Consider the following 25,524-nt stretch of genomic DNA (forward strand, 5'->3'; position numbering starts at 1 on the left):
GGGATATTTCACTTCAATGTATTTAAATATTTAACAAAGAAAATAGATAAAATTAGAAAATTCCCTTTTAAAAATCAACTTTTTATTAACCATGCTTTCCCCAAAAGCCACATATCAAAATGTGCATATAAAAAGTCTAAAATTTGTGGTAGCTAATTACAAATATAAATAAAACATCTTTCAATTATCAAAGTTGCTACACATAGGACTTTCCTAACCCAAGAATTTGGCCTTTATTTTGAAGACATCTGAGTAATATGCCTGATATTACATAAAGCCACTCAGAGTGCTTTGTTCAAAAAAGGTTTGAGTCTACTGGAAGTCTAAAATAGTCAGATAGTACAGTGCAGATTCTTCAGTAGTCCTTCATTTTTATACCACTGTAATCCCATTAGTCTCGTAAGTGGGCGTGAACTACAAAAAAAAAAAAAAAGATTATGAGTTTGGATTTTTTTCCAAAGGTAAGTTTTTAGGAACTGAGATCAGCAGTACTTTTCCTGTCACCTTCATCTTTATCAGAAAAAAACAACTTGCTAATAAATCATCGGATGGCCTTGGTCTTCAAAAAATTCGTGTTGCAATTTTTTAGTTGTATTCAAGTACAGAAAAAAATGAAAGTACACAAATCATAAAGTTGTTCAGTGCTGTGAAAGTGTGAAGTCAATTTTACAGTGAAATTTAAGATATTTGCTACTTCATTAGAAAACTAATTTTTAATCTTAGAGACTTCTAGTTCTAATGTTATATATTACTCTTTGCCTATTAAGCCACATACAAGCTTTAACTTAATGTATCTCTAACTTAATGGCCATTTCCTGCCCACAGAAAATGATAGTGAATGCCTGCTTAAACCTGAATGTATTTTCCTAGGTATAATTGACATAACAAGGGAGATTAATTGTGAGCATTAAGAATTTAACTGTTAAGAGTTATTGCACTATTCCCTAATGGATCCTAGAGAGTTTGTGGTATTAATGAGATTTGTGGGCAATTGGGGTGAAGTTGGAAAAATTCAAGTCTTTATCATGAAGTTGGCAGATATCATCTGTTATATTTGTTGTTGTTACAGGTATGAGAATTTTGGGAAAATAATAGCCAGTGTCAAGAAGAGCAGTATTATTTTTGCGATATGCCTACTAATTAGATGGTTCTTTAGTATAAAATCTTAATTATCTTCATTAGTGCTGATGACTAAATGACAGAGCCACTTGGAAAAAGTGCTGATTTTGGATTTGACCATTTCAGATACTACCTGTTGAAGATTCTACCTATATTTACTATCTTCCATCTTATTCTAAAATTTGAAGCAGAAGGAACTCAACAAACTAGGTATTTCCTGAAAAGGAGGCTAACAACTTGATAGCAGTTTTATTTACTTGAACTGCATCAATACATGTTTCCAATCCATTCCTAATGAAGTGATATCAGTACCCTCTCAGCAGCTGGGTCTTAAATTCCAAGTGTAAGTATGAGGTACAAATTTTTGCTGGCCCTCTTTTAATAATTATGACTGCAGAAGTAATTATGGTTCCATGATTTAATATCTCCCTTAGACAACTCCCAGGATTGCTCTAATGAAGACAAAAGATGGTTGTATAAAACCAGTTTTCAAACCCTGTCAGGCTGTTTCAAGTAGAGGTGGTTTATGACTGAACAGTGAAAATAATTTGTTTTAATTGTCCATTTTATTTTATATTTGTAGGCGTAACTGCAAACCTCTAAATTTTAGAGGTTGAACTTGGACATGGATGTTCGAAAAATACAAATTCTTTTGGTAAGTGTGCTTACATCAATATTAAAGTGCTTAATGTTGGTTTTTTTTTTAATTCCACTATTTATCTCGAAGTATTTATCTTTTCAGTAAACTGATTTAAAGTTAAGAAAATATGTTGACTTATACTTAATTACTAGGCATGTGTTAATTCCATAGTTGGTGATTGGTAGGAATTTTCCTCTTAATAAAATAAAATAGATACATTTTACCTTGCAAATAACCATTCTGTACATTTTACAGATAATATTAAATAATAAATTCTTTTTATTTCTATGTACCAAAATATTTAATCTCACAATATCCCTAGAGGTCGGTCCCGTTACTATCCCAGTATGGATCAGGTTTCAGAGAAGTTAAAAATGCACAAGATCAGAAAAAGTGAAATAATGAAGCCCTGACTTTAAAACAAGCTATATGTTTTTAAAGCCCATGTTCCATCATGTCTCCACAATCAGGTTACATATGAAATCTACTAACTCCTGAGATTTGTGAGAACAGTCATCACTAGACCAAGTTGTAGAAATAAAACCTCAAAGATTCTATTGAGTGAATGAGAATGCAAGACATTAAATTATATTGATCAGCCACTAATCCTTGACAGAGCTCCTTGTTACAGACTAGTTATTTCTAAAAAGGAGGCTGACAACTATATACCATTTTCACTTACTTGAACTGTAAATCATGAAAAAGCACACTACTGACAGGGTAAAGATCATAAATAGATGATTAGTAACAGTGGTTTTTCTTAATCATTAAATATTTGGTGATTTTAACATAGTATACAGTCAGTGTACCCTCTTGGTGCAAGTTTTCTGCATATACTCTGGATTTTGTATTCCCTTGGGTGAAGCAGCAACACTGTCAGCCTCTTTAGAGAAACAAGAATATCCCTGTATTACAGATGATGTTTTATGGCATTCCTTCATACTGGAAAGTTGTTATATAGGTACTAATTATAGGGAAGATTCATGAAGTTTCTTTTTAAAATATGTATAGTTTATTCATTGCAGAAATTATCACCTGCCTCCCAATTTAATAGCATTAGGCCATCTCAGGTTCCCTTGTTCTTCCTTCACATGTAACTTTTTTTTTTAAATGTTGATTTATTTAAAAAGGAGGGACAGAAAGGAAGAGAGAGAGCTCTTCTATCCATGTTTCACTTCCCAAATGGCTGCAACTTCCAAGGCTGGGTCAAGCTGGAGCCAGGAGTCAGAAACTCCATACATATCTCACTTGAGTGGCATGGAGCTCATGTACTTAGGCCTTCTTCTGCTACCTTTCCAGGTGCATTAGCAGGAAGCTGGGTGGAAAACAGAGCAGCCAGGACTCAAACTGACACTCTGATACAGGATACCATGTCACAAGTGGTGGTTTAACGTGCTGCTCTGTAACACAGGCTCCTATATCTTAAGGATAAAATAAAAACTAAAATGGAAACACATTTAACACTTACGGAAATAAAATTCACCATAGGACTTGTAGCAGATACATCACTTCAACTGATGTTTGATGTTTCATAAAGTATATGAACCACATAAATAAAAGTGTTATGTTTTACTGTTTTGGGGCCAGCACTGAGGTATAGTGCTTAAAGCCAGTGTTGCAGGTGGCGGCTGGCCATCCGATATGAGATACTGGTTCAAGTCCTGGCTGTTCCACTTCAGATCCACCTCCCTCCTAGTGTGCCTGGGAAAGTGGCAGAAAATGGCCTTAGTGCTTGGGTCACTGCACCCATATGAGAGACCCAGAAGGAGCTCCTGGCTTCGGTTTGACCCAGCTCTGGCCATTTCAGCCATTTGGGGAGTGAACCCACATGGAGGATCTCTCTGTCTGTAACTGAACCTTCAAATAAATAAGTAAAATTTTTATTGTTTTAATTTTACTGTTTTTCACCTCACAAAAGGAAAAGCAAGCTACAGAAAAGACTTCATAAAAGCTACAAACATAATCATGGGACACTTTTGCTTAAGTTGCATAGGACTTGAAAATGCCAACTGTTAAGATTTTGACAGTCATAGTGTGGCTATAAAGTCTACCATTTAGGGGCTGGCATTGTGGTGCATGGGTTAAGCTACCACCTGTGACAACCGGCATCCCATGTGAGCACCCCATTCAAGTCCCAGCTGCTCTGTTTCTGATCAGCTACCTGCTAATATACCTGGGAAGGCAGTAGCTGATGGCCCAAGTGCTTGAGTCCCTGCCGCCGACATGGGAAACCCAGATAGAGTTCCAGGCTCATGGCTTCGCCCTGGCCCAGGCCTTGCAACTGGTGGACATTGCAGGAGTAAACCAGTGGATAGAAGATACTCTTCTTTCTGTGTCTCCCTTTTTTAACTTTGCCTTTCAAATAAATAAATATTTTTCAAAAAGCCTACCATTTATGTGTATACATAACAAATTTTAAAATGTGAAATTTATGTTATAAATCTATATGGAATATGGGTGAAAAGCATTTGTATCCAAAATGGAAATTTAATTGAGTATATGTCCATAATTTTGGTTTCGTGAACTTCACTAGTGGTAAAATATAAATTAAAATAGATATATTTTGGCAGTCATAAGATTAATGCTCATTATTGATAGGGTATGTGGGAAAGGAGTATCATAGTATTAGCAGAGATTTAAAGTGATATAAAGCAGCTGTACATTTTTTAAGTATGTCTCCTTTCACCAAACAATAGTACTTACAGAAATTTACCTACGGAAGTATTCAAACAAGGGGACCGGTATCTACTTAAAAGTGTTCACTGCAAAATTGTTATGGATGGCAAAAATAACAAAAATATAAGTAAGCACCAAAAGATGAACACTTAAATGTCTATTCAAAATAGTAGAAAATACCATGTAGCCATGTAAAACTTTTTTTAAAAAGTAGATGACTTTGTAATGACCTAGAACAAAATACTCTGAGTAAGGAAAAATATTGTGTCTAGGATGATGCTAATATTCTTGCTCCTCTTCCAGTCCAGCTCTCTGCTATGGCCTGGGAAGGCAGTGGAGGATGGCCTGAGTGCCTGGGCCCTGCACCCGCATGGGAGACCAGGAGGAAGCACCTGGCTCTTGGATTTGGATCAGCGCAGCTTGCCAGCCGTAGCAACCATCTAGGGGGTGAACCAATGGAAGGAAGACCTTTCTCTGTCTCTCACTGTCTAACTCTGCCTGTCAAAAAAAATATATTGTCTGAAGAAAGAAATATCAAATAGTAGCGTTTGCAGAGGTGGTGGTGGAGGGGAACAAATAGAGAATTTTATTTTTCTACTTTGTACATTTCAATATTTAGACTTTTATAACTGGAGTGGTAAAAAGACCAATTTTTTTTTTTTTTTTTTTTTTTTGACAGGCAGAGTGGACAGAGAGAGAGACAGAAAGAAAGGTCTTCCTTTGCCGTTGGTTCACCCTCCAATGGCCGCCGCGGCCGGCGCGCTGCGGCCTGCGCACCGCGCTGATCCGATGGCAGGAGCCAGGCGCTTCTCCTGGTCTCCCATGGGGTGCAGGGCCCAAGCACTTGGGCCATCCTCCACTGCACTCCCTGGCCACAGCAGAAAGCTGGCCTGGAAGAGGGGCAACTGGGACAGAATCTGGCGCCCCGACCGGGACTAGAACCCTTTGTGCCGGCGCCGCAAGGTGGAGGATTAGCCTAGTGAGCCACGGCACCAGCAAAAGACCAACTTTTTAAAAGCACTTTATTTAAGACAAGTTCAGTGGACTTATTTTTAGCTAATGCAAATACTGTGTAAAATTTGTGATCAAACTGCACATATGCTTTATTGGCAATCATACTTCTGAATAAAGAATGGTTATAAAGTTTTATGTTTGTGAGCATGCTGTATCTAGTAGTAAATAATTATAAAATAATAAGGCTGGCGCCGCGGCTCACTAGGCTAATCCTCCGCCTGCAGCGCCAGCACCCCGGGTTGTAGTCCCGGTAGGGGCGCCGGATTCTGTCCCAGTTGCTTCTCTTCCAGTCCAGCTCTCTGCTGTGGCCTGGGGGTGCAGTGGAGGATGGCCCAGGTCCTTGGGCCCTGCACCTGCATGGGAGACCAGGAGGAAGCACCTGGCTCCTGGCTTCAGATCGGCACAGCACACCGGCCGCGATGCGCTGGCCATAGCGGCCACTTGGGGGAAGTAAAAAAACTGAATCAAAGTGTGTGAATCCTAAGATTCATTTATCTATCTATTTGAAAGGGTGAGAGAGAGGAAGATACAGATCTTCCATCCTATGGTTCACTTCCCAAATAGCCACAACAGCCAGGGCTGGACCATGCTGAAGCCAGGAACTCTATCTTGGTCTCCCACTTGGGTGTCAGGGACCCAAGTACTGGGCCATCTTCTGCTGCTTTCCCAGGTGCATTAACAGGGAGCTGGATCTGAAGCAGAAGAGCCCAGACTAAAACTGGCAGTTCTGTAAGGATGCCAGCATCACAAAGCAGTGGATTAACCCACTGCACCACAATGCCAGTCCCAAGAATCCATATTTCTAAGTGGACTCAAGAACATCCACAAATTTATATATCAAGTCAATCTAAATCAATTAAAATCCAAGTGAGATTTTATGGGTCTTGGAAATGTGATGTTAAGTTTACATGGAAGAATAATCCTCAAGAATAACTGAAGAATTAAAAAAAAAATAACAATAGGGCAGGCATTTGATATAGCAGTTGAAAAGCCTCATAGGGCACCCACATTCCATATCAGAGTTCCTGGATTTGAGTCTCAGCCTCTTACTGATTCTAGCTTTCTGCTAATGCATACCCTGGCAGGCACCAGGTGAAAGCTCAAGTACTTGGGTTTCTGCCACCCCAGTGGGAGACCAAGATAGAGTTCTGGGCTCCTGGCTTTACCGTGGCCCAGCCCTAGCTATTGCAGGCATCTGGGCAGTGAATCAATACATGGAAGATGTTTCTGTCTGTCTTGGCTTTTCAGATAAGATAAAAATAAATATTTAAAAAGAAAAATAAATTAATAGTGGAGGCCAGTGTTATGGCACAACAGGATAAACCGCTGCCTGTAACATTGGTATCCCATGTAAGCATCAGTTCAAGTCCCAGCTGCTCCACTTAGATCTGGTTCTCTGCTGCTGCACCTGGGAAAAGTGCTGCTGACACCCACTTGGAAGAACTGGATAGAGTTCTAGGCTCCTAGCTTCAGCTTGTTCCAGCTCTGTTAGAGCTATTCGGAAGTGAACCAATGGATGGAAGATCTCTTTCCCTTTCTCTCTCTCAAACTCTGCCTTTCAAATAGATAAAATGAATCTTTAAAAAAAAAAAAAAATACTGAGGTTGCATTCCTGAAAGCAAGATGGGTCACCAGGAGCTCTGCTGGAGTCACTGCAGAAATTCAGCCAGGGTTCCTGCTCTTGCCACCCCTGCTCAAACTGGCACAGTCTGATCCAGAAATACCGGCTTAACATGTGCTGCCAGTGTTTCCGTCAATACGCAAAGGATATTGACTTCATTAAGTTGGATTAAGTCATTTACCTTGAATGGATTCTCTAAGACATCAGCGCTATGGAAAGTCATGCTAGCTCTTTGTACATAAAATAAAGAACTTCAATTTATTAAAAAAAAAGTGAGCTATTCTTATTTCAAACCATAAATGTAAATTCCAGGTATATTAAATAATATAAATTCTGTAGCCGGCGCCGCGGCTCACTAGGCTAATCCTCCGCCTTGCGGCGCCGGCACACCGGGTTCTAGTCCTGGTCATGGCGCCGGATTCTGTCCCAGTTGCCACTCTTCCGGGCCAGCTCTCTGCTGTGGCCAGGGAGTGCAGTGGAGGATGGCCCAAGTGCTTGGGCCCTGCACCCCATGGGAGACCAGGAGAAGCGCCTGTCTCCTGCCATCGGTCCGCGCGGTGCACCGGCTGCAGCGCCGCCGGCCGCGGCGGCCATTGGAGGGTGAACCAACGGCAAAGGAAGACCTTTCTTTCTGTCTCTCTCACTGTCTACTCTGCCTGTCAAAAAAAAAAATATATATATATATATATATATAAATTCTGAAACTAGAAGTACTGCAATATGGAAGAAGACAGTTTATATACTAAGTAGAACCAAATTAATAAGGTAATACAAATTAATAAAAACAAAAGTTGTGCTGAGACACGCATTGGGGTACAACTCACTGCTTGGGATACAGATCCCATACTGGAGTGCCTATTTCTAGTTCTGGCCACTCTGCTTCTAATCCCATTTTGTGCTAATGTACCTGGCAGTCAGCATTCAAAGTAGTGCTTGGGTTCTTGGCACCCAAATGGAAGACCCAGATGGATTTCCTAGCTTCTGGCTTTAGCCAGGTGCGGCCCTGGTGGTAGCAGGCATTTGGGAGTGAACCAGCAGATGGAAGATCTCTGTGTGTAGGTCTCCCTCCCTCTCTGTCACTTTTTTTAAAAAAAAAGTGTGCTTAGTGGCACACAACATAGAAAAGATTGGTTCACCTTGCCTTTTGAATGTGACAATGCCCACCCCTGATTTTTTTTTAATCTGTAAAACTTTTCTTACCCAGTAATTCAAATTCTTGAGTTAAGCTCCTATTGAAATACTCTTATAAATTTTTTAAAAAGATACATAAGAATGCATATTTTAGCATTATTTGTAGTAGTGAAGTATTACAGTTCATAACTGTGTACTAGGATGAAACTGTCAAAATGGTACATTCCTATTGACATGTGAAGATGACATGTGAAGATGTCCACAGTATTTTATGTGAGGGGTAAAAACAGATATAAAAAGTGAATCTAATAGTTCAACTTACTAGGTGTATCCTAGCATGAAATGAGTGTTAATGTAAAAAACTCCAGTACTTGGCAAGTATCAAATGCTCAATAGCTCATATGTACATATACATGTATAAAGCATTTTACCTAGCAAAAATGGAAATTAAGTATTTTAAGAGAAACCTGGAAATCTATTCTCTTCATTTACAGATGTGTAAACTTAGTGTTCAAGTAAATTGCCCCATGTGGGCTAACTGGTAGCATTTCAAACCCAGCAATGTGACTCCTAAACTGTTAATTATATGTGAGCATTATTTTCTGCTGCTTAGGAAACAATAAGATAGTATCTTGGTATTCTCTTGGTTTAGATTAGGTTTCAGTGAAAAAAATTGTCACCTATAAAAATTTACCACAAGAGGGCATCATGTATTCTTTTACAAATTCAAAGCCAAAGATCATATTTGCGAATAATCTCCATTCCACATGAAAAATATCAATGGTCATAATTTATAGCACTGTTTTTCCCACAGATCTACATGGATAAATTGCCATTGGTAATGGGGAATTTTAATCAAGTATGCCATAGTCAGGATTACAGAAAAAACCTTTATTATAATTTTCATGTTGGTAAAAATAATAAAGTTTGTTTTGGACAAAAACACAAAAGCACAAAGATAATCAAAATTACCTATTACTCTTCTAGCATAGATAGTAGCCACCATTAATATTAATGGATGAGGAGCTTTTACTTATAACTTTGGATAATATTGTATTATGTAAAATATATACATTTTATGGCTACGCAGTTTGAAAACATGAAACATTTTCTGATTTTTTTTCTAAAAACTCAGTTTGAATAGTTTTATGATATTCATGTATATGTGCTTTAATTGATTTAACCAGTCTGTCATTAAATATTAACTTACAGATCTGGAAATGTCTTCTTAATCATATCATATACTATGGTAGTTCTGGTAGGGACTATAGTACAGAAATAGATGCACAAGTTAATCTCATAACAGAAGCTTTTTAAACTTGTGTGGAAAATTATATAGAGAATAAATATTTGAGTCAAATTAACAAGTAAACTGGTAACATATAGCAGAAAGACAGCTAGTGTCATCGACTTTCACCAAACTCAATGGGAAAAAAACGTTTTTGCATATTACAGACCATCCATCAAACATTTCTTCTAGAGAAGTAGTAGATAAAATGCAGTGATTGAAGAATGAAAGTGTATTTAAAATTTTTGAACTTTGTCTAAAGTGACTAGAACATAAAAAAACAGTATTTAGTTTTGTGTCTTATTAGTAAATGACTGAGACTTATTTCATGTTTCTTTTGTCTGGTTTATTATAACCCCTTAATTCTCTCTGCTGGGTGTACATATATGCAAGGAGAGACAGAAGACTCATGACAATAAAAATCTATAAAAATTTCTGAGTCTGCACTGAGGAGTATGGCTGATTTCTTGCTTGCTGTATATTCCTGATGTCTAGAATGGAACTATGGTGGATAGTGAAAAAATAAACATCTAAAGTAGTATCATTAAAGCTGCTGTGGAAGGAGGAGACACAAAAATTTAGAATATGAAGTTAACAAAAGGAACAGATCAAAAGATAGAAATAATACTCTTAATATTATCTCATGATGTAGTAGATGCAAGATAACACAATAATGTGTATATTAACCACCCTGTGCTACAATACTCTCTTCCCTTTGAAGGCTTCACATTGCTGTTTCAGGCGAAAATAAAAAGTTAAAAGCTACGTTTTTCAGAATCATTTACTGATGGTTAGTTGCTGTGGTAAGCATTTTATCTCATGTATATTTATAGTTTATGCCTCACTTAGTGTCTGAGCTGGTATTTGAACTTCCATGAGGGAACAAAAAGCTTGTAGAACCTCAGGCATTGTGGTGCAGTAGGTTAGGCTGCCACTTGGGACACCTGTCCTATACCAGAGTGTGCAAGATTAAATCCTACCTCTGCTTCAGATCAGCTTCCTGCTGGTACACCTAAGAGGCAGTAGATGATGGCCTAAATACTTGAGTCCCTGCCATCCACATGGGCGACCTGTATAAAGTTCCTGGCTCCTGGCTTTGGCCTGGCCCAGCCCCAGCTGTTGCTGGCATTTGAAGAGTGAACCAGCAGATAAAATCCTCCCTCTATCCCTGTCACTCTGCCTTTTAAATAATTTTTAAGAATTCATGAAGGGGCCGACGTGGCAGCACAGCAGGTTAAGCTGCCACCTACAGCACTGGCATCCCATATGGGTACCAGGACAAGTCCCAGCTTCTTCAGTTCCTATCCGGCTCTCTGCTAATGTGCCTGGGTAAGCAGCAGCAGATGGCCCAAGTCCCTGGGCCTCTGCCACCTATGTGGGAAACCTGTAAGAAGTTTCTGACATCTGGCTTTGGCCTGGCCCAACCCTGGTCATTGTGGCCATTTGGGGATTGAACCAGTGGATGCAAGATTTCTCTCTGTGTGTCTCTCCTCCCTCTAACTCTTTCAAATAAATATTAAAAAAATTTTTTCATGGAAAACTGGAATTTCCATGAGTTTCAAACTTTTTTTTATTTTTTTTGAAAGAGGGAGGGAGACAGTAACAAGCATACAGAGATTTTCCGTCTATCTGCTTTTTTTAACTCTACAAAGTGCACACAACAACCAGGGTTGGCCCAGGACAATGTTAAACACCCAGAAATCAATCCACATAGGTGGCAGGAATCCAAGTACTTGAGTCATCTCCTGATGCTTCCCAGGGTACACACTAGCAGGAAGCTGGAATCAGAACTGGGACTCAAGCCCGGAATTGTGATACAGGATGTGGGTAACCCAAGCAGCATCTTAACTAGCTGTACTAACTGCCACTCTAAGCTCATACTTTTAATTCCACTTTTCCATAAACTTTGAAATATCCTCATATCTAACTCCACAAATTCCACACTCTTGACCATCATTCAGGTTGAGTTAACATCCCTTACCTGAATTGCTTCGGACCAGAAGCATTTCAGATTTTATCCTGAATATCTTTGTGCAGAAAGATAAGAACTGTACTAGCACTTGTATTTCTTAGTTAACACATTAGTGTTTAATCATTAAAATATTCTTACTTGCTTCCATAATTGGGTAGATTATTATTTCTATCTAACACCTATTCATGTCTTCCTGAGGTTAAATGCTCTTATGTCCTGTATAAACACTAGTGAATAGGAAAGGTTATTTGTATAAACAGAAGAGGAATTAAACAAATCATGCCTTCTTACACACTTATTGAGCACTTACTCTTTGCCTGCCAAAAGTACCAGGCATATGAAGTTCATGATCCAAACCTTACTAGCACTATGAAGCCATCCAGGGTCCCTTTTCTTTGTTCTAAGTTTGCTTTTCCATTCTTCATCCAGTATTTCCCTTTAAACTTCACCCATTCCCTCAATCTTAGCTCCCACGACTGAACAGAAAATGACCTTGCCTCTACTTCATGGAGATAGGTGAGAATATGTAGTAATATCATATCTACACAGCCACAAATGCTGCTTCCAAATCACTCACTTTCTGGCCTTTATCTCTGGAGGCAATATTCCCTTCTTCAAGTTAATGTCTCCACTTATTCACTCTGTCTTGGCCCATCTTTATATTAATTATGTTCATGTCTCTCCCAACTTAAACTAACTTTTGTTCTACTCCAGTTAAGTATTCCCTCTTGCTTTCTTCTATTCATAACCAAGAACCTTGAAAGAAGAGACTTAGTTTTCATATTGGGTCTTAAGAATCTTTAGATGTCTCAATGGTGGTAGGAATCTGCAGGGATGAGGTGGGAAGATGAAAGAAAGACAGCTATCATTTATCTTCTATAATTTGGACTTTGAGCCAGATATGCTATTTTAAATATTTAGTATTATTTATTTAGAAGGAGAGACATAGATCTCCCATTTGCTGCTCACTCCCCAAATGCTTACAATGACCAGAACTGGGCCAGGCTAAAGCAGGGAACTAGGAACTCAAGCCAGGTCTCTGTGGAGTGGCAGTGAACCAATTACCAGACCATCACCACTGCCTCCCAGGGAGTGCATTAGAAAGAAGCTGGAGTCCGGAACTTGAGCTGCGAATCAAATACAGGTACACATATGGGATGCAGTTTCCCAACCAGTGTTGTATTCGCTAATTTAAATGCCAGCCCCAAGCCTGGCGTAATTTTACATGCAGAATCCGTTTCTATTTTCTTGGCTCTCAGCTGTGCTTCAATCCACTGAACAGTATTGGGGAGAGATGGCCCAACCTTTCCACCAGGACTGGTGTGTTGCAGTTTCATTCTCAGAGTAATTTTGCAGTTCTTTAGTGCTCCAGCATGTTGACTTACTTCATCTTCCCACTCTACACATTCTCTTACTGATGATTTTACCCTCTCTTGTGGATTTAACCTTTATATGCCTTTAGCTTAAAAACTCCAGAACTTTCCACCTCATACCTATTAATGTAGAAGGTGGCTATTATGCATCCCTACCACCCCCCCCCCCCAAAAAAGCTAAGGCAAAAATGTGGGGAAATTGGAACCTTTATACATTATTAATAGAAAGGTAAATTGGTAATAGCTATTATGGAACACAGCATAAAAGTTCCTCAAAAAATTAGAATGATAATGATACAACAATCCTAGTTCTGGGTATTTATCCAAAGAATTAAAATCAGGATCTCAAAAGATATTTGCACTCCTCTCTTCACTGCAGCATTGTTTACCATCAAGATGTGGAAACAACCAAAATGTTGACAGATGGATGGATGACTGGATAAAATACTGTATATACATACAATGGAATATTTAGTCTTAAAAAAGAAAGTTCTTTACCCTGATTTGAGCATTGCACAATGTATATGTGTGTTTTTGTTTTAATATTTATTTGAAAGGCAGAGTTAGAGTGTGAGAGGTACCTTCCATCCACTGGTTTACTCCCCAGATGGTCAGGAGCCAGAAGCTTCTTCTGGGTCTCCCTTGTGGGTGGCAGGGGCCCTAGCACTTGTACCATCTTCACTTCTTTTCCTGGGCTATCTGCAGGGAGATGGAGCAGCCAGAAACCGGTGCCCATGTGGGATGCCAGTGTTGCTGGTGGTGGCTTTATCCACTACACCACAATGCCAGCCCCTCTATATATGTATTGAATACTTACATGGTACCCCATAAATATGTACAACTTTTCTGTATCAGTTTTAAAAGATGAAAAAATTTTAAAATATTTGCCAGCAAAAAGTGATGGAGAAGTGGCGGGGTAGGAAAGGCATATAATTTGGTATAGTAGTAAAAACACTGCCTGGGATAACTACCTTACATCAGAGTGTGTATGTTCAAGTCCCAGCTCCATTTCTGATTCCAGCTTCCTGCTAATGCACACCCTGGGAGGTAGCAGGTGACAGCTAAAGTAAGTGGGTTGCTGCCATACATGTGTAAGACCTGGACTGATTTCTGTATTCCTTACTTTGGCCTAGTCCAGTCCTTGCCATTACAGCATTTAGAGAGTGAACTAGTGGGTGGAAGATCTCCATCTAGTATGCATATATTTAAATATAAGTAGGGCAGATTTTGGTGATGTTATTTAGCTGGAATATCTTAAAATTTACTTACTGTTACAGTACTCTCTTACTAAGGAAATAATCTTCAAATATTCCAGCATAAAATCAGATGAAAATTTTGATATATGCAATGAATTAAACACATTTTGACCTATATAAATGGCAATTTTTTTTTCAAAGTTATCATTACTGGTAGGTATAATACATGGAATGATGTCATACATTATAGCAATACTGGTATATGTTCTAGACTTTTGGAAATAATGTAAACATAATAGAAATGTAATTTTTGGTGCTACTTTTTTTTTTTTTTTTTTGACAGGCAGAGTGGACAGTGAGAGAGAGAGACAGAGAGAAAGGTCTTCCTTTTGCCGTTGGTTCACCCTCCAATGGCCGCCGCTGCAGCCGGCGCACCGCGCTGATCCTGGCAGGAGCCAGGAGCCAGGTGCTTTTCCTGGTCTCCCATGGGGTGCAGGGCCCAAGCACCTGGGCCATCCTCCACTGCACTCCCTGGCCATAGCAGAGAGCTGGCCTGGAAGAGGGGCGACCGGGACAGAATCCGGCGCCCCAACCGGGACTAGAACCCGGTGTTCCGGCGCCGCAAGGTGGAGGATTAGCCTATTGAGCCACGGCGCCGGCCCCTTTTTTTTTTTTTTTTGACAGGCAGAGTGGACAGTGAGAGAGAGACAGAGAGAGAAAGGTCTTCCTTTGCCGTTGGTTCACCCTCCAATGGCCGCCGCTGCAGCCGGCGCACCGCGCTGATCCGATGGCAGGAGCCAGGATCCAGGTGCTTTTCCTGGTCTCCCATGGGGTGCAGGGCCCAAGCACCTGGGCCATCCTCCACTGCACTCCCTGGCCATAGCAGAGAGCTGGCCTGGAAGAGGGGCAACCGGGACAGAATCCGGCGCCCCAACCGGGACTAGAACCCGGTGTTCCGGCGCCGCAAGGTGGAGGATTAGCCTATTGAGCCACGGCGCCGGCCGGTGCTACTTTTGATTAAAGTTAAGAGTAAAGCCATTTTCTCATGCTGAGTACATAACACGAAAGCTGCACTTTCAAGCTATTCTATAAGCCTAAAAGGTGGGGTAACCATAATAAATCTTATTGGTCAATCCAGACACTTTTGAGAGCAAAAGTTATTGCTGTTAGCAATTACACTGAGCAGGGCAGCGTTGTGGCACAGCAAGTTAAAGCTCCAACCTGAAGTACTGGCATCCCATATGGGCACCAGTTCTAGTCCTGGCAGCTCCTTTTCCAATCCAGCTCTCTGCTATGGCCTGGGAAGGCAGTAGAAGATGGACCAAGTCTTTGGGCCCCTGCACCCATGTGGGAGACCCGAAAAAAGCTCCTGGCTCCTAACATCTGATCAGCTCAGCTCCAGCCGTTGTGACCATTTGTGAAGTGAACGAGCAAATGGAAGACCTCTCTTTTTCTATCTTTCTGTGACTCTGTATTTCAAATAAATAATAAATCTTTAAACTCAAAAAGCAATTACACTGGGGCCAGCGCTGTGGCATAGCGGGTAAAGCCGCCGCCTGCAGTGCCAGCATTCCATATGGGCACTGGTTCGAGTCCCAGCTGCTTCGCTTCCAATCCAGCTCTCTGCTATGGCTTGGGAAAGCAGTAGAAGATGGCCCAAGTCCTTGGGCCCTGAACCGTGTGGGAGACCCAGAAGCTCCTGGCTTCGGATCGGTGCAGCTCCGGCTGTTGCAGCCATTTGGGGAGTGAACCAATGGATGGAAGACTCTCTCTCTTCCTCTCCTTCTTTCTCTGTGCAATTCAAATAAATAAATCTTTAAAAAAAAGAAAAGCAATTTTACTGGGGTAACAGGCATAAACTGTACTATCCTTTTTGTCACCTTATTCTGTATCAATAAGATATGAAGCAAATACAAAGGTACTTCAGAGTTTGTGGAAATATGGTATTCAAAAAGAGTGTGCATTTTTCCCAAACTTTCTAAAGTACTCTCATAACACTATTATAATACAGCAGTAATAATGATGATGGCCAGCACCCAACACTCACTGAGCAATGACCAGATGCAAGTTAAGTGTTTTGACCTTTTAACTTAATGACCTCCTAGCAATTTTACAAGGGAGATCCTACTATCTTATTTATAAAAAAAAAAAAAAAAAAGGAGTACAAAGAGGTTGATTTGTCCAGGGTCATCCAGCTGTAGTGTGAGCCAAGGATGGAACCAAGGCAGCCTATCTCCAAATGTCTTTTCCCAAATCAGTTTAAAATTTACTTATTTATGAGACAGATAAAGAGCTCCCATTGTTGGGTTCATTCCCCACACATAGGGGACATGGCTGATGCCAGGAACTCAAAATCTCCCACTTGGGTGTTAGGAATCCAGTTACTCATGGGCGCCGGGTTCTAGTCCTGGTTGCTCGTCTTCCAGTCCAGCTCTCCGCTGTGGCCTGGGAAGGCAGTGGAGGATGGCCCAAGTGCTTGGGCCCTGCACCCATGTGGGAGACCAGGAGGAAGCTCCTGGCTCCTAATCAGCGCAGCCCATTTGCGGCCATTTGGGGAGTGAACCAATGGAAGGAAGACCTTTCTCTCTCTCTCTCACTGTCTATAATTCTACCTGTCAAATAAATTAAAAAAAAAAAAAAGGAACCCAGTTATATGAGGCATTGCCACTGTCCCCTTGGGTTTGCATTTGCAGGAAGCTTGAGTCAGGAGCTGGAGTCTGGCACCAAACCCAGGCACTATGATATGGAACACAGAGACCCCAACCAGCTTCTTAACCACTAAACCAAACACCCACCCTGCTTTTGTGCTGTTATCGTGTGTGATGTGTTCTGAAGGGTGCACCCCTGGCTCTTCCACACAGGCTCTACACATGTACTTCATTTATACTAAATCAAATTTGTTTCAGTCAATTGAACTCTGCTGTTTTTCTCCTTTTTCCTCCCTCCTAAAGCAGTGTTTCCCTAAACATTTTGCTAAAAACATTCTAAAATTGAGAAATAGAAATTTTTCATACTACCTAAAAAACCTTCCCAACAGTGCAGCAGCAGAATAAAATCAGGCTGTTTTGCCAAAGTTGTCAAAAATAGTTTCCACAGGGTGACAGCATTGGACCCCCAAATATCAACCCTACTTCCTATTAAACTTAAGTAGGATCACTCATCCTTCTTGACATCACGTCCTCAGTAATCCTCAACATTTACATGCTCATGAATCCCAACCTCCTATCTTCTGTACAGCCCTGTTAATTCCATTTATTCAGCATCTCTATTTGCATATCTAATAAACCTCAAGTTCAACATGTCCAGATGTCCTCAGCTTAACTTCCAACCAAACAAGGTCTCTAACCTCCACTCTTATTTCTCTACATTCTCTACCATGGTAAGTTCATCTATTCCTGCCTAAATGCTTACAACTTAATTATTCCATCTCAATGCTTATGACTGACAAATTTTTATTCCCAGTCCTTTTTTACCTAAGTCTGAGTTTGTAATTCACCTGCCTAATACTGTCTTGCCTAGATTCTAAGACATTTTATGTGTTGCATGACCAAAACAGGGCTCTTTCTACTTACGGATTTGCTCATTTTTCTTTCCCAGCTCAATGTCATAATTTTCCACTCAGTTGCACCATCCAAAAACCTGTTATTTCCTCTCCCTTGTCCCTCATTAGCATTCACTGTTAACTTTTTAAAACAGATACTCAGCGGGCCAGCATTATGCCACAGCTTGCAATTCTGGCATTCCCATATCAGAGAGCCAGTTCAAGTCCCAGCTGCTCAGTTCCCAATTCAGCTCCCAGCTAATGTACTTGGGGAAACAGCATAAGATGGCCCCAAGTACTTAGGCTCCTAACACCACAGAGGAGACCTGGATGGAATTTCTGAATCCTGCCTTTAGTTTGGTCCAGTCCCAGCCCCAGTCCCTGGGTCACCCTGGATCAACAACAATTTTTACACAAGATTTTTTTAGCTATACTAAGAAAGTCATCAATTAATGGTCTGTAAGTTTGTGAAGCCCCCGCCCCCCCAAATATTTTACTAGCAGTGACTTAGCATGGAAATCAGGGATCTGCAAAGGATTTCCTAAACATTATTCAGAGGGTGCCAGAGTTGGGTGATGATTTGTGGTGTAATGAGAAGGCCATGCCAAGATGGCCACTGGCAAGCGAGCCTCAGTTACTCAGGAAAGACTTTGAAACCCACCTGGCAATGGAGCCTGCCTGGCAACAGGCTGTGATTGGTTGGCAGGCTGGTCTTGACTATATAAGCTGTTGTACCAACTGAAATAAACGAGTCTGCGGGCTCTTTGCCTCAAGCCCGCTTTCACCTGACTCCCGGGGTCTGTGTGGTGACTCTGCACCTCTTGCCCCCACCACGCTCCTCTCAGAAAGGAATCCACTGCAACATTGTTGAGAAATCAACTGCAACAATGATTGAAATCATCTGGGAGAGAAAAACAGAGCCACTGACTTGACTTCGAATCTACTTAGTTGGAATCTCTGAACAGGACTTTAGAAATTTATTTCTAAAATTTATTTCTAAAATGCTTCTCTAGGTTGTTATGGTACTGACTGGTTTTAGTGATGGCTCCTAGAGTCACATCATCCCTTTCTATTTAGGAAATTAACTTTTTAAGGAAAGTGCTGCCTTTCTCTGACTACACATACTCACCATTTTCTCATGAAGTTGCCTTTTGGGCAAGACCAGACCAGGCATCTTGCAGATCAAAGCCATACACTTAACACACTTAATACTTACCCTCGTGCCCAGTTTCCTTATTATTATCCCTTTAGTATTTACTGAGCAATTCGCAAGCCACAGAGGTAGGCACTGTGAATCAAGGTAAGTAAATCACCTTACTCCTAGAGGCAGTATGTTAAGCAAGTGAAATAATTAGAATGCAAATGTCTATGTGCCATAAAACTCCTGTAGTGATAATGGGAGGTCCCAGAAGTATTCCCAATTTAGTTATGTGAGGAACAGAGGTATGACTCAAGAAAAATGACTCAAAAGAAGATGGTCTTTGAACTTAACAATTGAAGGACAGATATAATTTGGGCAGAGAATCAAAGAGGGGCTATTTCTCAGCCAAAGAAGTTTTATGCCATGAAGGTATGAGACCATGACTCCCTACCTATGAAGTATGGCTTTCACAAAAAAGTACATGGAGAGCCGGCGCCGTGGCTCAATAGGCTAATCCTCCACCTTGCGGCGCCGGAACACCGGGTTCTAGTCCCGGTTGGGGCGCCGGATTCTGTCCCGGTTGCCCCTCTTCCAGGCCAGCTCTCTGCTATGGCCAGGGAGTGCAGTGGAGGATGGCCCAGGTGCTTGGGCCCTGCACCCCATGGGAGACCAGGAAAAGCACCTGGCTCCTGGCTCCTGCCAGGATCAGCGCGGTGCGCCGGCTGCAGCGGCGGCCATTGGAGGGTGAACCAGCGGCAAAGGAAGACCTTTCTCTCTCTGTCTCTCTCTCTCACTGTCCACTCTGCCTGTCAAAAAAATAATAAAAAAAAAAAAAAAAAAAAAAAAAAAAAAGTACATGGAGGTACAGAGAAACTAAAACCACAGAGAAATGTAATGGACCCTGAGAAACCTTTTATGTCATGTTAAGATGATCTCTTTTTGACAAGGTCATAATTAGACTACAGATCATTTTTACTCTAAGAAATAACTTTGTGTTCGAAGACGTCCTATTTTAATAAGCCAAAATATGATTGGGCTTTAGAGATACAAAATTAAAGGCATTAAGTTGCACTTGGTAGTTTGACCTGGCACTATCTTATTGTAATCTTGATTGTGTGAAGGTCTGTGTGTCATCAACAAGATCCAAGCTACAGAAAGAATATTCATATTATATCAATTCTATTTAGAAGTCATCCCACATCCCTTGTGAAGCAGGTATTTTATCTCCATCTGATGCTTTAAGTGAAGCAACTAGTAATAAGTGACAGTCAAACACACCTGACTAAATCCTATGCTCTTCATTTCTTAGTCCCTGAGCAGAATGTATCACATTAGTACTCATACAAATCAGTGGTTCTCAAATGGAGGCAATTTGCTTTCACCCTAAGGGGATATATGGCAATGTTTGAAGACACTTTTCATTATCACACTGTGGGGATGGGGGTAAAAATTCTATTGTCATCTACTTTGTAGAGACTAAGAGTGCTATTAAACATCCTATAATGCAAAGGACAGTCCCCTACTACAAAGAATTACCCAGATCAAAATGTTAATAGTGCTGAGGTTAAGAATTTCATGAAATAAACAAAATAGTTATCAACATGTCTTCTTATAGAAGCATTGTTGTTTCATGTAGGTTTTTACTAAAACGAATGTTTAGAGTCAATAAAAATAGCTTGTAATCATAAAAGTATAACATGGTTTGAATGTTTGTGTCCTCCTAAAATTCCTATGTTTAAATTTAATATCCAGTGGGACAGCATTAAGTGGGAGTCTTTGGGGGAAATGATCAAATTATTATGGCCCCATCCTCATGAATGGGACTAGTGTTCTATACAAGAGTTTTGTATAAGCTCCTTTGCCCACTTCTGCCACAAGCACCAGCAAGAAATTCCATCTTTAAAGCAAAGCAGGTCTTCACCAGATATCAAATCTGCTGGTGCCTTGATTTTGGTCTTCCCAGATTCCAGAACCATGAGCAAACAATTTGTTTATCAGTTACCTCTAGTCTAAGGAATACACTAAGACAGATGTGTATGTATTAAGACAAATGATGCACATATACTTTTAATGTATCGGAACAATTCTTGGGTTTATGTAAATTCCACAATGACAGACCTTTGGCAGTATCAACTCTAAATATTATACACTGTCATATACATGCATAGAGGTGGGAAAATATATATATGAATGACAGGCTGCCACTGATGTATGGTTGCTGCATTGTTTTCTTTCTGTGTAAAGTATGCACAGGATAGAAAGGAAACCTTGGCGCAGGAAAACAGGGAGGAATAACACTGAAGCTTTAGTAGACATTGTTTAAGGCACAATAAGCCACACCATGAGGCAAAGAACTACTTCCTTGATTTTATTTCAAAATTACACAAGGTCACAAAACTAGAGCAAGTTTTTGTTTTTTTTTAAACAAATTTTGTTCTTACAAATTTCAAAATCTGCACCATTGGATATGTAAGCCAGAAATTTTAAATACAAAAATCTGCAATTGACACTATCAGTTCTCTACTTTGCATAAGTGAAGTGTCAAATATTTTTCTCAGTAGCACAAGTGGATTTCATCACTAAAATTTATACTTAGGGACAAGAATAAGTGAATCAATGAATTATGGTTCTTTTAATACTTGTAACATTAAATAAGATACCAGAAAACACAAAGTTCTTTGATGAACTTTTAGTATCCACAATCAAAACCAAACCCAACTGACATTCACTATATTCTTTAATTATAAAATAGTATATATTTTATAAAACAATTTTAATTAAGAAGCTGGTGTTACCATTCATAGATAAATGAGCAATTTTCCCTAGAAAGAAATAAACAGAACCATGATTCACGAATTTATAATTCTTCCTTGCTTCCATAACATTTATATAAGAAATATGTGCTCAGTTATGGAATATTTTAGTGACAAAATAGGCAAATGAGTTAAGAAATCCTATTGCCAAACATGTTGCTTTTATTGCTATAATATCCAAAGGCATTTGAAATATTAAAACTTGCCCAGAACATTTATACTACTAAACACACGAATGTTATAAAGATATATGTACATATATATATAATATATAATGTCACACACCACTAAAATTTTAAGTTAAAATTGTGCCAACATTTTCTACAAACTACTGCTCATTATGTGACACACTGAAGTATTAACCACATAAAATATGGACCTTTTCTGTTCACACTGGAATAAGGCATCTGAAAGCCCTAAACACTGTTGAGAAAGTTAGGAAAAAAACTGAATATTCACAAAACTTCAAATTTACATGCTGCGCACACACAAAAAGACATGGAGAATATTTTAAGAAGTCACATATTACAGAATTTGAAAGCCAACTTCATGCAATCAGCTCTTTTTAATCAAAATGTCTACTTGCCCTTCCAGTTATTCTACATTTCCAGGACTCAAATTTTAAAAATTACCTTTTAAATAAAAACTATTTATATTAATAATGGTTTGAATGTTTTCAATTAACCTCCCCGTAAGACACACTCAAGCTGTGTTTCCATTGGAACAAGTCTGCAGAAGTTGTTCAACTTTAAAGGAATAAATAACTGATCAGTAGAATCTCTTAGAGACTTTTATATAGGGTTGGGTTGGGAGGCTAACAGGAATATTAGTCTAAGATTGTCAGAACAACTACACCCATAAAGCACTTTGTACTCAAACTGCAGAATTATGGTATCATTTCAAATTTTTCTGGGTAACCTAAAAAGGTGTCAAGTCTTGCAGGTATAAGGTAGAATTAAATGGTTTTTCTTTGAAGATGCAGTAAGTTTTTTTGTTGAACTACTTGATGATTATCAATAGTAATTCTAAAACAACTGATCTCTGGTTCAAATTAATTACTGGTGGGAATTATTTAGGCAATTATTAGTACTGACCTTTGGATTAAGTGAAGTTTACAATGAGAGTAGCTGGAGATATAAGCCTAAAACTATATTCTCTATATTTACTTATACCCATAGGTCCCTTCAAGATACACAACTGATTTTGTACAAGCTTGTATCTCATTTTATCATTGTTACGTGTCTGAACTGAAAGCCTTCTGGAAGAGATTCCGATTTACTTATGGCCAAAATATGATGTTTAAGAGAAGGAAAGTCTTACACATATCTCCCTTCTGCAGTAATTTCTACTTGGATTGATCACATAATCTGCATTATATAAAATCAGAAAATGTAAGGACCAAAACTTTAATAATAAAGTTTGCATTCTGCTTTATTCTTAAAATATCTTATAAATAAATTTTATTCATATAAAACAGGCTAAACACCTGATATTTAAAAATAGCTACTGTTATAAAATCAGAAACACAGTTGAAGAGTGTTGGGGAGGTTGAAATTTTTACATCTTTATGAGTAACACAATCATCTTAAGTCAAAAAGCAACAGACAGGAAGAGGCTGGACTGAAAGCATGAAGATAGAATGATGTCACAGTGATGCATTTTTAGAAACAGTACCTTCACCTCTAAGCACCTTTGAAGTAGGTGATAGCTAGCTCATAGGCACCAGAAATTCATAATGGAAAGTACATTACCCAAAAGGCACAGATGAAAATGTTAACACAAATATAAAAGTAATTTTATGTAAGGTTTAAAACCTACTAAAAAATGCTTTCAAATATGTAAAACTATACACTAATCTATTACACATTCATCTTAAATTTACCATTAAACAGTGTATACCATATTCTGCCTAATTGTATAATACATGCCAACATTAATTTTATAATGCAGCATTTACCACCACAGCACCCAAGAAGATGAACAGAAACCAACTCCCTACCAAAATCTAGGGAAAAGGTTTTAGAGCTAGTGAAATAATTTATTGCAGAACTTATTTACTATAAAGAAACTGTTGGCTCATTCTACTATTTCCACACTCCCTCACAATCTCAAGGGAAATACAATAAATTCACTTTCTTCTACTAAAACAGTACTATTTAATACATTTGGCAAGTAGGAGTATTCCCTTCACCCCTTTTTTGTTTTTCTTTTTCTTTTTTTTTTTTTTTTAAAGAATAAATCACTTTTACAGAACAAAGACTCAAACTTTTTCAATGCTCAACTTGATTGGTTGGAACTACACAAACACATGTTTGGCCACACAACAGCAACTGTACATCCTCCATGTCTGGAATAGAGAATGGATGGAGGACACTTAATTGCTTAAAATGTACTTGATTATTCTGAGTCTACGATGAAACTATTCAGGAACTGCATTCAAGAGGATAAATTTAGAATCACATGTTTCTAGAACATATAAACACAATATTATCCAAATATCCCCACAATGAATTTTTTTAAAAACCTAAAATTTAAAACCAATTAGGGAATTTCAATATACAATGATTAAACAAAAAAAATAATATTTTTATGAAGCAAAATAACACTTAAGGTGGAAAGCCAGTGTTTACTTGGAACTGTGAAATATTACATCTTTGATCTGGCTGGTAACTGTTCTGAAGACCATCATAGGCCTGCAGGCATCAGATCACTCAACAAAAATCTCTCCCCACTATTGCACCTATATGGAAACCTGTACATGGAGCTGATGGCAGTGTTCAAACTGAATCTGAATGATGCTCTTTTACTTTAGTATATGAAAGAGCATATTATGTACCTGTTGCCCTTAGCAGTCTATCAATTAAATTTAAGAAATCACTGTATAAGGTTTATGATAACTTGGATAGAAAACTAGTAATTTCTAACACATTATGGTGTTTTCTTGTTATGAGAGATATTCCAAATAGACTTAAAGAGTTTTCAAAGAAGCTATAAAAACAAGTATAAACATACATAAGGATCTCTGCCATGTCATGTTTCTTTACCACTTTAAGATGATTCAAGTATCAACTTGGTAAGGATGTAAATTCACCAGTTTCTTCAACTGTGATTTCATATACAAAGTGCTATAATGTTACTTAGGTATTAATATTTAGAAACCTTTAAAATGAACCTGTTAAAAGAAAATCTGTATTTTTCAGATGGAGAATGTCTATTTACTAACTTTAATACCCTCAATAAAACCAAAAAAACCTTTAAGTATATTTCTGACAATTTCTGATCAAGATCTTTTTTATATATTTGAAACTGGTAACAAAATGTAGACTAGAATATGTATTCTTATATCAAGAGAAGAAGAGATATACAGAGAGCATAGCTGAGAGGTACTGAGGTTCTATACTATGGACCCATCCTTGCTCTGTGCTGGAATCATCACAGGAACAGCGCCCATTCGACTTAGATTAGGGGCAGCTACCTTAGCAGGTGGGAGAGTTGGACTCTGAGGAGCACGTTCAAAGTCTTCACTTGGGACTTGGTTATACAGAGTCTTGGAGTACCCTTCCATGTTAGAAGGGGACATGGATCCCAGGGATGAATGATTGCTGCCAATGTAGCTTCTGGCAGTAGAGGTACGACTCTTGGGAGGAGGCACATCTTCCCTGGAAAGCAAAATCCCCAATGCAAATTAAAAGAACAAATTTCTAAAAATCTAGAATTATAGAAGCTGTGAGGCTAGGTCACAAAAATAGCAGAAAGAACAAGGCATAATGTCATGAAATGTGTACTTGTCATTTTGACAAAAATTTATAGCTTTACATATAATGAAGTATCATAGTTTCATACTCTACTGTCACTGATAATCCAGTTAATCTTGCATCACTACAATTGATACGGCTCTAACATCTATAGATAAATTTACACGCCACACACACAAAAAAGAATTCCTTTGTGCTATAAAAATTGTCTAAGATCTTAGCTGAAAACTTTGTAAATTGAACA

General features: G+C 39.0%; 1 protein-coding gene and 1 pseudogene across 4 annotated transcripts in view; one reads left to right on the forward strand and one right to left on the reverse strand.

Moving 5' to 3' along the window:
* Nucleotides 1-65: 65 nt before the first annotated feature.
* CXADR (CXADR Ig-like cell adhesion molecule) overlaps nt 66-25,524 on the reverse strand; it is an 84,719-nt gene continuing 59,260 nt past the window's right edge. For 2 of the 4 annotated variants that reach the window (XM_051858802.2, XM_051858800.2), the window contains exon 7: nt 21,068-25,184. In XM_051858802.2, the coding sequence (XP_051714762.1) occupies nt 24,920-25,184 (265 nt within the window). In that variant the 3' untranslated portion in view covers nt 21,068-24,919. 4 annotated transcript variants of the gene reach the window in all.
* On the forward strand, nt 5,103-19,031 carry LOC138849251 (small ribosomal subunit protein uS14-like; annotated as a pseudogene).

Source organism: Oryctolagus cuniculus, chromosome 4 (assembly GCF_964237555.1).
Source record: "Oryctolagus cuniculus chromosome 4, mOryCun1.1, whole genome shotgun sequence".
Lineage (NCBI taxonomy): Eukaryota > Metazoa > Chordata > Mammalia > Lagomorpha > Leporidae > Oryctolagus > Oryctolagus cuniculus.